At 44.6% G+C, this 14338-nt stretch overlaps 1 protein-coding gene across 2 annotated transcripts in view; it reads left to right on the top strand.

Annotated features, from left to right (window-relative positions):
• The first annotated feature begins 5114 nt into the window (after positions 1 to 5114).
• MMP16 (matrix metallopeptidase 16) overlaps positions 5115 to 14338 on the top strand; it is a 227813-nt gene continuing 218589 nt past the window's right edge. For both annotated transcript variants that reach the window (XM_048508339.1, XM_048508340.1), the window contains exon 1: positions 5115 to 5708. In XM_048508339.1, the coding sequence (XP_048364296.1) occupies positions 5577 to 5708 (132 nt within the window). In that variant the 5' untranslated portion in view covers positions 5115 to 5576. The remainder of the gene's footprint in view (positions 5709 to 14338) is intronic.

Below are 14338 nucleotides of genomic sequence, written 5' to 3' on the forward strand. Positions count from 1 at the left end.
TTTCTTTCTTTCTTTCTTTCTTTCTTTCTTTCTTTCTTTCTTTCTTTCTTTCTTTCTTTCTTCTTTCTTTCTTTCTTCTCCCCCCCTCCCTCCCTCCCTCCCTCAGCAACCAGCTTGAAAGGATGCTTACGGAAATTGTGTTTTATCCATTTGAATGAGTTTTTTTTTAAAAAAATCCCCCATGAGGAGAAAATGGTGATAGAAAGGATTTACAAACAAATCTGATTTTACCCACCAGCTACATTGGCTAACAGCCCTTTGGGTAGCCTGAATGCAATAAATGGTTGAGGTAGAGAAGTCAGCCTGAGACCCACTGTTGCTCCCCATCCTTTTGCTGTTCAAGGGCTCTGCTTTCTAAGCAACAGCCATGTCCATTCCATCCCTTCACACTGCCTAAAGCTGGCTCTTTCTTTCCCCAACCTGCTCTCTAGCTCCTTCACAACTCTTGATTTCCTTCCTCAACTCCAGTTCCATTCTTGTGCCATGTTCCTTTGCTGTTCTGGCTGCATGCCTGTCTCTCCACATGACAAATGCAGGCGACTTGTATTTTGCAATCTGCATGACTAAAGCAACAATGTGAGTCCCAGATCACATCTCACTTTTTTCTTGCTTTTCTAGGAACACAGTTGACTTCCTGTGAAGCCTCGTGCTATATAAATACACCTGGTGGTGAGCATGCACAACACTCTGCTCCATGGCTCTATTCTAGCTTCTGTTACATCCTGTTCCAGGAAGTCACCCTGTGGGAAGTTGAAATGCCACATAAGAACAGAACAGGAAATCTGTTCTTCCAACTCAGGCTTGATCACAATAGTAGCAGTGGATTCTGCCTTGGTCACTCCCCCTGGTTCTTTTCTCTTTTCTAAAGATGCATGATATTCTGCTTCCCTGCATATGATCCTCAGTATTGTCTTCCATCTCATTCTATAGATGCACTGCTACTAGACGCCATCCACTGTTTGACATGATTTCCTGGAATGTTTAACACTGCTACATAAACCCTTCGCTATCCAGTTGGGGGCTTTGCTGGATCCAAATTAAATTACATGTTTCAAAGGCAGCCTGCTTAGTGGAGATGGTGGAAAGAGCTTCCAAATCACAGCCAGCCTATGATGACCATGTAGGATTTTCAAGGCACAGAGGTGGTTTGCCATTTCCCACCTTTGCCTAGGAATCCTGGATTTCCTTGGGCCAACACAGCTTAGCCTCTGAGCTATGATGAAATCGGGCTATCCAGGTCAGGATGCTTACTTCACACTGACAAAGTTTTCAAGCTGGTGCATTTTGCCCCATTTTGTGAAAGAAAGTCCTGCATCCCAATAGCTAACAGGAAAACTTGTGAAGCTGGCAAGCCATTATCTGTTTCCCAGTATGAAGCATAATCTTATTTTGAAGTAACTGCTAGGTTTATGTGAAAAAAAAATCATGATCCTGGTGCAAGGAAAATAGTTTCCCCCTCTTTCTGAGACACTCCCCCAAATGAAAAGGCCTCTTCGCTGTACCTTCCTGTCTTTTTGGCTCCTGGGACTAAAATCAGTCCAGTAGGAATTTGGGGGAAGGTGAGTTAAAACATTCTTCAGCAGGGCCAGGACCATGATCCTTATAAGTCCCTTCCATAATTGTGGCTCGTGTTCACAGCTAACAGTGTCATCCTAAGTATTCTAAATCTAGCATGTCATTCTACACATGCTATAAATTACACCCTGGAAATCTGATGGTGGTCTTCAAAGTTGAGGGAAGTTTGACACAAAGATGGAGTGTATTGGTTGTCAGCAAGAAAAGTGAAAGAAAAACTTTGCCTTACTTTTGACCACATGGAAATATCAGCAACTTGATGTGAAGCCCAATTTAACTCTTTTTTCATAATGAAAACATCAACATCGACTCAGCTGTAATTTGTAGATAATATACACAAGTCTTAAATAAAAGAACAACAGTATAACAATTGTATATCTCCCTCTAGTGTGGAAGGACCTAACAATGCTATAGCTTTATATGGGTCAAACATGTTTTTTCTTGACTATGATTGTAGATGATGTAACTAAACTTGTGGTTTGTTAAAACAAGAAAGGGAAAAATTACAAATGTTTTTAAAAGATTATTTTGTATTTCCCTTTTCCTGTGGGATTTCCAGATCACTGACCTCCATTTTATCACCTTTGAAATAACAGGCATGACTGACTAGTGTGTGAATTGAGCGTAACAGTAATATTTTTTGATTGCCATAGCAACAAAATATATGGGGGTGGGGGACGGCACTCGGCTAAACACATGTATAGCAAAATTGTTACACACACTTTGGGCCTCAAGCATCAGATCCTACTGATATGAAGTATGAAAAAGTGATTGTTTTCTGCAGATAGGTCAATAAAAGAGAATCTGACATATTGGGCATCTGACACATTGCTCTGTTGCTCATTGCCATGGGCTCAAGAAGCATCAAGTCAACTGGATGACTTACTACTGGGAAAATAGTATATCTGGAGTTTTGCACTGTACTTTTTTGTTGTTGTTAAAAACGAGCACTTCTGATTTTTAAAAAATTAAAAGTATTATTTCATGTACATGCTGGCAAGCTATATCATCAATGCCGTTTTCTGTTTAAACAGAATAAAGAAATATAAATATGGGACCAAGGAACTATACAGTTTTTGTATAAGGAAAAGTGCTCCAATTATCCTTACACTTGGGACTTTTGTAAAATGCTTATCTGTCTGTCTATCTTCATATCAACATCTATGTGGGAGGAAAGGCAGCACAGTATAGCTTTACATCTCAGAAGCTAAGCAGGGTTGGTACTTGGAAAGGAGACCTCCACATAAGACTCTGCAGAGGAAGGCAATGGCAAACTACTTCTGCATCTTGCATTGAAAGCCCCTTGCTGGGGTTGCAATAAGCTGGCTGTGACTTGTATGCACAAGCATCCAGGCATAACAATATAATTCTATGCTGAATTATAGTATAGCTCTGAATTATAGTATAGTATAGCTCTGAAATCTACTGGAGTCTTTGGGCTTAGAAGAGTGTTAACTCCTTCTAGGACAGTGATGGTGAACCTATGGCACGGGTGCCAGAGGTGGCACTCGTAGCCCTCTCTGAGGGCACGCGCACACAGAGTTCGTCATGTGGGGGGTGGAAAATCACACACCCCCACACAACACATCTAGGCTGGCCTGGGCCACTGAGCACAACATGCAGGCACCGCAGTGAGCAGGGAGGACTCGGCTGGCGGGCCTGGTGCCTGTGCTCCGGGTGGCTGTTGCCTGAAAGAGGGGGCGCAGAGATGCTAGAGAGGCACAGAGCGGTCAAGTGGGACTTGCTGCAGGCTAGAGCAGGCTGGTTCCTGCTCGAGTGGGTGGGGGAGAGGAAGAGGGAGCCAACCGGTTTTTTCTAAACTAAAACCTCAGCATTCAGGTTAAATTGCCGGGTTAGCACTTTGCAATAAATAAGTGGGGTTTGGGTTGCAATTTGGGCACTCGGTCTCAAAAAGGTTCACCATCACTGTTCTAGGATTATAATTTAAGTATATTAGGTTCCTAAGAAGTATTCTGCAAGCTGTATAGCTACTTTGTGATTCATGGACGTAAATGAAAACAAATTGTATTACTCTGAATTATTACTGCCTTGGTTCACCATTTTATTTTGCCAGCTCATGTGAAATACTCTTGGTACAAAACTACATCTGGAATCTTATTGACCTCTTTAGTAAATAGGGTCATTTTGATCCATGGAATAGGACACAATATTCTTGCCAATCATATCTGAGACAAGCTTTGCCACATTTTGTGCTTATAAAATATCTGCTAGTGGAATACTACTGTCAAGAATGAATTATTCAGCCAAATGATTGACAATTTTCCTATTAACAGAGCTTGGTCTTCAAATATTTTATGAATGATATATCAGAAACTTGGAAAAGCTCAGGTGGTTATTACAAACTACACAACTGTTCCATAGTATCCTGCAGTACATTTCTAAACAGAGTTGGTGGTGGAAAGTACTGTGATGCTGCACCTATCTTATGGAAACCCCACAAGCTTTTTACGGCAAGACGCGTTGAGAAGTGGTTTCCCATTGCCTGCCTCTGTGTAGTGATCCTGGTGTTCCCTGGTTGTCATCTATTCAAATACTAACAGGGGCTGATCCTATTTAGCTTCCAATGTCTGACAAGAGCAGGCTAGTCTGGGCCATCCAGGTCAGGCTACACAGAACTACATCCTCCTTTATCCACTGAAGTCAATGGGTTTAGAAGTTTTTGCTTATTATTGGACTGCTAGTGCCCTACAACCTTGCCTCTTTAAAAATCTCCTTCAATATCCAACTCTCAAGACAGTAGCTAGACTAGAAGGTTTCTGCTTAATATATGAGCTTTGTTGTCTGCTTGAATGCAGAATTGTGCTTTTCTACCCAAAATATTCCCTGCACAATGAAAACCCCCAAACAGAGGTCTATATATTAGGATTCTCTTATATAAATATGCATAAGGATAGGGCTGCAGTCCTTTGTCTAAATTAAATCTAATCCTAGGCAGATCTTCTACCAACTGTGCTCAGTGGGACTTACTCCCAAGTGAGTGGAGCACAGAACTGAATTCTTCATCGCTCCTTGTAGGAGTGGCTTTCCTTCAATCCAAGAATTCACACACACACCGTTGCCCAATCCATCCAGGTCTTCCTTATGTAGCAGAGCCTAAGAGACACGTGGGATTCATCTGGGAACAAAGGTAGTCCAAGTGATGCGAGTTGGGAATCCGATCCTCAGTCACTTTTAATTTTGCGATGGCTCCCCCGGTAGCTGTGCTTGTTTCCATCTCCTCTCCGCTTCCATTTGGGGAGGTGGGCTTCCTAAGAGGCGCGCTCCCCCCCCCTTCCCTCTCTCTTTTCCCTGGCAATCCCGTTCCCCCACCCCTGCCAGCGCCTCGCCCTTCTTCCTCTTCCCTTCCTTCTGCTCTTGGCTGGAGCGGCGTGGGGAGGGGGCGATGGGGACGACCCCTCCCTTCTGGGCTCCCGGAGCCTTGAAGGGCGGTTCCCTTTCAGAGATCTGCGAGGCGGCCGAGGCAGGAGGAGGAGTTATGCAGATGACAGGCTGAACCTTCTGGAGCGGAGGGGAGAGCGAGGGGAGGCATAAGCGCTGGCTGGGGAGTGGGGAGCGGAGCGGCCGGGCTGCCGAGGCCTTCGCGCGGCAGGAGGAGGAGCAGCGGCGGCGGCGGCGGCTGTGCAGACGAGGCGCCCTCGCCGGAGCTGCCGCGGGAGTCGGGCACCGCCGCATCCCCTCCCGGCCGGGACCAGTGATGAGGAGGAGGAAGAGCTGACCCCGCTCCATGCCGCCGCTGCCGCCGCCGCTCCGCGCTCTGGAGTGAAGGCATCTCTTCCTCCTCTCCGCCTCCTCCCGCTGGAGGTGAACCTGCCTTCCGGCGTTTCCTGGCCGGCGCTGGGGACGTTTGCGCGTGTGGGCTGGCGGAGTGTTTGTTTTTTTTCCCCCGGGTGGGGTGTTCCGAAGGAGTGGGGAGGGGATTGAAAGGACGGAGCGGCCGGCGGACCAGAGCTCTCCCTTCTCCCTTGGCAGCACAGTTCACTATGAGCTTACTCGCCTTCAGCACTGCAAGCCGGGGGGAGTTCGTGCATCATTCCAGGGTGTTTTTCTTGCAAGCCTTGCTGTGGATTTTATGCGCGACGGGCTGCCGAGCGGAGCAGTATTTCAATGTAGAGGTAAGCGCGGGCGAGCGAGCGAGCGAGCGGGAAAGGTCCGAGCGTGGTCCCCTAAACTGAGTCGGAGGGCTGGCGAGAAAGAGAGAAAGGAGCGGGGGGGAGCAGGCGCTTCGGGCGCTTTCCTTTCTGCAGCCAGCCCCACATCCTCTGGGAGTTTCCCTCTCCCCGATGGGAACGCCTCCGAGTCTCGGGATCCCCGGCTCCCGTGCAGGGAAAGCCACGCTGCCGGACGCTGGAGCTCCCCATTGTGTCCTTTGGCAGGGATGGGTGGGAACGTGGAAGCTGAAAGGCGCCCGGCTCCACCAGGAGACCGACGGACCTCGGATCCGGGCGGGTTGGGCGCTCCGTCTTGAATTGGACCCCCCTCTGGTCGAGTTCCAGGAGCAGGGCAGGAGGGAAGCGGCCGGTGTTGGAGCAGAGCCGGGCGCCTTTTGTCATTCACCCGCAGCTCTGGACGTTGCTGCCGTGGGCCACGGCCGAGGGCTTAAACGCAGGTCCCCGTCCGCTCCACACGGAAAAGTTAGAGGTGGAGGGAGCAACTTCCTGCCGTTAGTCCAAATGCCAAAAGGTGAGCAGCACCCCCGTAGCATCTGCTCGTGTGTCGTGATCAAAGTCCACTTAGACCCAATTTTGGGGGGACAGCTGGGGGGGAAAGTGTGTGCTGCTTTCCAGACACGTCGGAGGTACACAAACTTGGAAGCGGCTTCCTTTGCAGTTAGGGACTCTTTTCCCGAGGAAACGTGCGAAGGCTCGAACTCTTCCTCTCATGGCAGGCTTCTGCTGTCAGTGTTATCTCTCTCTCCGTTCTGTTGTCCCTCTTTGTTTCTTTGCCGTACCCACCCCCTTCCCCCCACTCATTGCCCCTTTTTGCAGATAAATCTCAGTTTAACTTGCTCTCTTTTTGTCTGGTCGGTTCTCTTAAGTTCCCTGCTCTCCAGACAGTTCCCTTTCATCTCCCTTGCCTGCCACTCTTTGAACTTCTGTACCAGGAGACCACACATACACAACTCTCATTCCTGCTTGGAACTCCACTTGTTTCCCTCTATTTCAGTACTGAGCAGAGCTGGATCTACATTTTTTTCAGAAGGAGGGGGGGGGGTTAAGAAATGACTTCCCCAAAATTAAATGCGTATGTTTTTCTTTATATATACGTAAATAATCAACATTTATAATATACATATATGATCAGCAACTCTTTTAATTCATATACTAAATTGTGTTGATTTCTATGAATGGTTAATGAATTATTATACTATATTACATTATCTCATCCATCTATTATCTATTAATTCCTCCTAGAATTCCTTTTGTTCTCAAAAGCCAGGATTGTTCCTAGCCGGGCATGTATGTAAAGATGCTAGGAAGACAAACTTTAATGAACTCAGAGGCATGATGAGAGTCATTCAGTGGCAAGAATGCTGGAAGAGAGAGAAGGGGGGGGGGCTCTTCTAAAACAAGAACTCTTGCAAGCTCAAGCTTGTCAGTTTCCAGTAAGACAGAAATGTGGTAGAGAATTCACCATGATGATGGGGGAAATTGAAGCTCCAATGAAGGGAGCCTACTACCAAAATAAAGAAGCCAGATTCAAAGTCTATCCTCAGCCTGTGTGCCCTGTTGTTGGACCTCCAGAGGAAATGTTTGGCCACTGTGTGAGGCAGGATGCTGGACTAGATGGACCACTGGTCTGACCCAGCAGGATTCTTCTTGAGTTCTTATTTCTTGTGTTAATAAAAATGGCATGTTGGTTCAGTTTATTTCTAACTCCTAATTGTCTTCCAGAATAGTGTAGTGGCAAAATACTGGAGTTGGACCTGGGAGGCCTGGGTTCAGATCCCTACTCTACCAAGGAAGCTGGTTGCGTGACCTTGAGCCAGTCACATATTCTCAACCTAACCTACCTCACAAGATAAAATGGGAAAGGGGAGAAAGAAGGATGCCAAACTGAGATCCTTGGAAGAAGGGAAGCATTTTAAAAGTAGTGTATTGAGAAAGAATTTCAAGGGGTTTCACCTCTTGGCAGGGGGTTAAAATAAGCAACTCCAGTTTTAGCACAAAGACTATAGAAAAAACAATTCCACTCTATACCTTAGATATTAGTTAGACAGTATGATGAACCAGGAATAGTGTGGAGCAAATATGTCCCATCCATTCTGCTGAAGGTATGAAGGCTGTAAGAAAAAGTCTTCTACAGATCTGGCCTGAACGATCCACCACTTTCTCGTTCTCACACAAGATTGCCCAGAGTTGGTGGTTTCTGGTTGGTGGTTTGGGTTCCCTGAAGAAGATACCAGGTTCATGAACAAACCACATCTCATTTTACCTCTATCCTCCCTTTCTTGCTCAGACTCCATGACAAATATGTGATCAAACTCTAGTAGAGGATTCCTTCAGATAAGTTTTTTTTACTTCTGAACTAGCCGCTCACTGGAACAGACAATAACACTAGAAAAAGTGGAAGTTAGCAGGCAAAGAGGAAGACCCAAAATGGGATGGATTGACTCCATGAAGGAAGCTACAGCCCTCCATTTGCAAGACTCAAGGAGACTTTTAACAATGGGATAAGTTGGATGTGATTTGACTGCACAGAATGCACATTGAGAGATCAAATCAAGCCTGAATTCTTCTAGAAGATAAAATGACTAAGCTGAGGCTATTGCACTTTGACCAAGCACAAGACTTACTGGAAATGATAATAATGCTAGGAAAGGTTGAAGGCAGGGAAAGAGAAAGATCCAACATGAGATGGATTGATTGACTCTATAAAGGAAGTCCTCCTTTCGGCAGGATTACCTCTTCTTCCTTTCCTCTTCCTTTCCTCTCCTAACAACAAGATTGCTTCTTGTTCCCTCTTTCCCTCAGGCACCAGGATTGCCTCCTTCCCCGCCCCAAGCTGTGCTCTAACTTGGCAGCTACATAGTGCTCCACTTGGAAGGAAGTCGGACTCTGGTAAAGAAGAGAGAGGTGGCAGGGCTTGTGATATGCTGGGTGTCCTGGGGCCTGGCGGAAGGCACGGGAACTGAGACTGTACTGCCTGACTGTGACTTGACTCGGTCTGTAGGACACGAGCCAAACTGAGCACATGCAGCCTCTGCCTCATCATGCTGCTTCCCAGTCATGTGGGCTGTGGGAGGAAGGGTTTTGTCATGCTGCCTCATGTGCTCAACAGGGCAGCATGCTCAACAACTGTGCTCAACAACCCATAGCCTCCAGCCAGTGGCTGCTGCTGCTGAGCCTCTGCCCCCACCTCCACTCTTCCTGTCCATGGGGCAGCTGCCCCCCTTGGCCCCCACTGACCCTGGTACAGTATCTTCAGTTTGGTGCTTTACTCACTCCAACACAGTTTCAACCCTTTCTTTTTTAATTCACATATGTGCTACTCATTCACATTGACTCTTGTTCTTTTTATCCCCTGAATCTAATTTGTGTCCCTCCTTTTCAGTAACAAAGACCCCTTCCTTACACTATGCACAACCACCACATTATTTATATTTCAAAACCCCCAACAACCTTCCATTACCAAATGATCTAACATCCTATTTATTTATATTGCCGCATTTGTTGTCTGTTTTTCTCAAGCAAGCCTTAGTATGTACGTCTCTTCTAAAAGTCCTCTGGGTTTTCTTCATAAAATATTGCTCATTCAACATACCCTCACATATGAACCTTTCCTCTACTTCTTTAAATGGTAAATCAATTCTATGTTTCATTGGTCCCATTGCTATATATCATCTTAGCTTATTCATACACTAAGTATTCAAGATTCCAGTCCAGTTGCCCACAGCTTGACAGGGTAGCACTTTGTAGTTGGAACCATATCTTTCTAAGTGTTTGTACTGGGCCTAATTGTAGTCCTTGGTTCAATTGAGGTCCTTAGAGACCACTGAAACCTGAATGGTCCATCAGCATACCTTATTTTTCTTGGTTCATCTTTTCTTCCCATTCTTTTCAACGTGATGTGGAGCAACCCTGAGAAAAGGGTGGTCTATCCTTTCCTTCCTTGGTAGTGCTACTGTGTAAAGAACAAGACATCCAGGCTTGTAGAAGCACTTCCTACCACTGCAGGTTCTGTGCCAGCAGCCTGCTCTATAGGAAGCAGGCCAGCAGCAGATGGTGCTTGGGCATGAAGAGTGAAAAGAGAGTCTATTGGGACTCTCGAAAGAGGCCAGTACAGCAAATGTGAAAAGAGCATCTTATACTGGACAATGCAGTGCAGCAGCAGGCTAGTCAATGGGGCAGAGCTGGAACTGGTGATCAGTATTCCTTCCTCCTTCTATAATATTTCTTTTTTTAATGACAAAGTGTGTCACTGTGGTGGTTCCAGAGCTTGCTGTCAGTAGCGCAGGTGTGTTTGGATTCATAGTCCATATGGTCCAGCTTTGTTCTGTCACGTTGATGGGTTTTGGCAAAATCCAAGGGGGAACAATCCAGGCCTAGGAAACAATTTCGGATTCCTGGATGCCAGCACTAAATGCTTCGCTGCCCAGGGATCAGTTGGCTGAGCTTTTTGCAGTCTTGGAATAACCTTCGTGTGGCTGTGTTAGAGCACACAGTCATATGCCATCTTATCTTGCTCTGCCTCCTTGAAATCAGCGTGGTCCCTGCTACTAGTCTTAAAGAAAATTAATTTCCATTTATCTTTGAGCAAGGCTGAAAGCTTTTTAAGTGCCATTTGTTGTAAAAATGGAACGGCCATGGCCACAATGCAGAGAGAATGTGAGGCTAAGAACTTGGCAGCAGGCTGGTGATGCTGTGCCATGCATTTCTCTGTGTCAGCATCAGCCCCATAAAACACTTATACGGGATGGTAAATCACTAAAACCCCATCCATCCTTGAGCACAGCAAATTCTGTTCCAAGAGCAATTTAAATAAACACAGAAATGAGAGGGCAGTTATATGCCAGAATTCATGGAGTTGTATTTATGGCTTCTGAACACACATCGCTGGTAGTTGTGAAAGCAGAATTTAATCTAGATATGGTCATTGGTTGATGGGACAATCTCTCTTGCTCCTGACCATTCTGCACTGTTCCGAAAGCTTAAAATAACATACTTGTTAACCCCCTTTGCACACTTTATTAATATGTTTTCTGGTGGGTACTTGTTGCTGTAAATCTGCATTTGTTGATATCAATGACTTCTGGGCACCTGTGTCTGGAAATATTGTGGTGTTGTGTTGTGGTTTACACTTCATGCTTCTGATTTTCTAAGGTAGACATTTGTGCAGAAGATTTTAGAGGTATGGCCTTCAAATATGCAAGGAGCTCAAAATGACAATGTATATATGATCTTCTGTATCATATATATCACAGAATTGTCACACCAGGTGAGGGAACACCTTTCAGTGATGTGGATTCAACCATAGCTTCTGATGTTCCATGTCTCATTGGTGTATCATTAAGCGTGTATTATAAGCGCGTATTATAAGGACATTGTAGACTAATCAATATGAAGGCTGTTCAGCAGAGAAACCGTGTGGAGATGTAGAAGTCTTAGTCATAATCTTGTGATCTCTGTAAGAGGCAGAACCCTGATTTACATGGGAGCTCCTTTGCTGACAAATACTGTGTTTATTTCAACAGAGACAGCAGATCTACATGTGCAGTTTGTTTATATATGCAAATACGCTTCTGAAGCTAATGCATCATGTGTAACAGTTTAATATGGGGATCACCTGGCATGCAGTTTTTGGTTTACGTACATGGATTTGCTGCTTTCAGTCTGTTGTGATGTGGTTGGATGAAAGGGTTAAATAAGGACTGTGTCTTCTCTGGATGTGTGTGTGCTTGGGTGTAGTACTTGACTGTATTTTCTATTTGGTTTATTTATTTATTTATCTTATTCATTCATTTGTACCCTGCCTTTCTTCCTAGTGAGGATCTGAAGCCGCTTACGTTGTTCTCCTCTCTTCCACTTTATCCTCACAACAACCCTCTAAGGTTGGTTATGCTGGGAAAGTATGACTGGCCCAAAGTCACCCAGCACGGTACCATGACACGAATAGGGATTCAGACCTGAGTCTCCCATTCTGACTAGTCTGACAGTCTTAACCGTAGACCACCCTGGACCTAACTGGGGAGGAATAACATTCAAGTTTCGCTGAGATTCTGCTGTAGTAGCAATAAAGAGTTGCTGGAAAATGTGTTGCAGCGCTTAGTTTTCATAAGCAAAAGCTTACTTTGACAGATTGAACACTGAAAAGATAGGGCAGGCCACCTACGTTTGGAGGGCAGGCATACTCAGCCAACTTCTTTAGGAGTCGTATCATAGTCTGTCAGTAACATCATTTTCAGGGCAGAATTCTTTGATGTTTGTCTTCTAGCCAGTTTTAGTGAGTGTGGACGGCTCCTGGATGAAGCTCTATCTCTTCATCACATTTTGCTCCATGGAGCTCATGGTGGCCATGCGCCAGTTTTTTTGTTCACAGCCTGGTGAAATAAGTTAGACAGAGAAGGTAAGAATTTAAATCCAGATTTTTCAAGTCCAGCAGTCAAACCATTATATCACATATGGTTCTCCTAAAGTCCGGTGGTAGCTTTTATGTGCTGTTGGTATAAAGTACAATGTGAGGGCAAAAGAGCAAATCAAGATACTTCCTCAATGAGAGATAGACAGCCAAGTGATTCTGTCCCATCTTGTCTTTGAGCCTTGTGGGGAAGTTGCGACAGTGAAACAAAATCATGTCATAGGTCTGATGCTGTCTTTGAGCTGGCTGGAGCCATTTCTACTGCAGCACAGTTTTGGTGGTCTTTTCAGAAACATGAGTCTTGTTAAGCTATGGATGTCCATGGTGAGTTGAATGATGTCATCATAGATCACTGTTCTTTGTTGTTATGCAGTTTTGTAGATGCTGTGATCTTAAACACTCTTACTGTAAGTCCTATTCATGGACAAATGAGTTTAGAATCATTTATAAAGTTAAATGCCTCCCCATACTTATCATTTCTTATTCTGTGATCCAAAGAAAAGATTAACCAGTTTTCAGCACAAATGTCCTTGCTTGGAGGCAGGTCTGACTTTTCACAAGTGACCAGGCAACTTGCTATTGTCAAACCTATTATTTGGTCAGCCAGAGGTTTTGGGATCATTGCTCTCTTCCGATCAATATGCAATCCTGGTACTGTGCAAGTCAGTGAGATTTTTGCTATCGATCCTCATTAATCCATGCTATCATTATTTATCATCATCAGTCATGCTAATATGGAATCCTTTATTTACAAAAGAGCTATGAACAATTAATTTTTTCTTCAGTCAATTTTTGTACTTCACAAGTGGAATTCCGGGGGGGGGGGGGGGATGTCCTGTGAGCATCTTGTAGACACCAGAATCATGCTTCTGCCTTTGTACAACATTTTTTTTATAAGTAGATTTCTTGTAATCATCAGCTACTAAATTGGACTTAGACTATACCACATATGCAAATTGCAGATAATTTTGAGATCCTGACAGCAGCTGCTTAACAGCCACAAAATTATTTGAATGGTGCTGACCAGTGTGACCTACTTCTGTTCTTATTAAACATATGAGACCTCCTTCTGCCGAACCACACCACTGTTCCATCTAGCTCAATATTGTGTACTCTTAACAGGCAATGGCTCTCTGGGGTCCCAGGGACAGAAAGGTCCTTTCCAAAGCCTACCATCTCCACCTTTAATTGGAGATGACAGGAACTGAGCATGTGATTTTCTGTGTGCAAAACACGTACTCTTCCAATGTACTGCAGCCCCCACCTTGGTAGAGCTTGGGCTTATTTGTTTACATTTCCTCTTCCAGTCCAGTTTGTGTATTCTACCTGGTCTATGTGTTGCTGATAATGATAAATACTTGCTTGAGACTCATCTAGAGAAATTTGTTTAGCAAGCGCTACTTTAAGCAATTCCTTAAGTGAGTTTAAGCTTCCCACTTTAATAAGCATGACAGTTAAATTACTTATTATGGAACAAAACAACAGAAGTATCGAAACCTGGGAGAAAGAAGTGTCAAATATGTAGAATATTCTTCCCCATGGCAACCAGCAGCTAAAAACCTCTTTTGTTTTTTAACTGGTAACAGACTTCCCAATTAGGGGTCTGCTGTTGCTGGATTGTTACATATGACCTTTCCGTCTCTCTATGTTTATCTTCACATCCTCATCTTTAAGAACATTTACTTGGAAGTAAGTCCCTGTTTATTTTAAGGGGAAATTTATTCTAAGCAAAGTATGTTTAAGCATACAACTGTCTGTAAGCCTTGTTGCAAAGCGTGTGCTTGTGTGTGTGAATGGCGCCTATTTCCGTTAGTAGTGAGGGTGGGAAACAACACAGTGAAGATCCTCCTCTCCATTAGATTTTCATATTTTTATTTGGAAGCCAGGTACTGTAGTATCCTAAAGCAGCCTTGATTTTTTTTTTAAAAAAATTAACTATATTAGAAGTGGGGGATATACAATTGTGTGCATTTTAGAACACATTAACCAAGAGGACTACTTCATAACTTTCTGCATACGCCCCTCCTCGAGACTGGTCATGCCAGCCGTGATGATGTAATGAACACAGATGATGATATTCATTCATTCTTGAATTATGGTGTTGGAATGGGACTGACTTTTAAAAGCCGGTTTCTGGTGGATGCCCAGGTTGGTAGCACTATGAAGA

This window comes from Sphaerodactylus townsendi, linkage group LG09, assembly GCF_021028975.2.
Source record: "Sphaerodactylus townsendi isolate TG3544 linkage group LG09, MPM_Stown_v2.3, whole genome shotgun sequence".
Taxonomy (NCBI): Eukaryota; Metazoa; Chordata; class Lepidosauria; order Squamata; family Sphaerodactylidae; genus Sphaerodactylus; species Sphaerodactylus townsendi.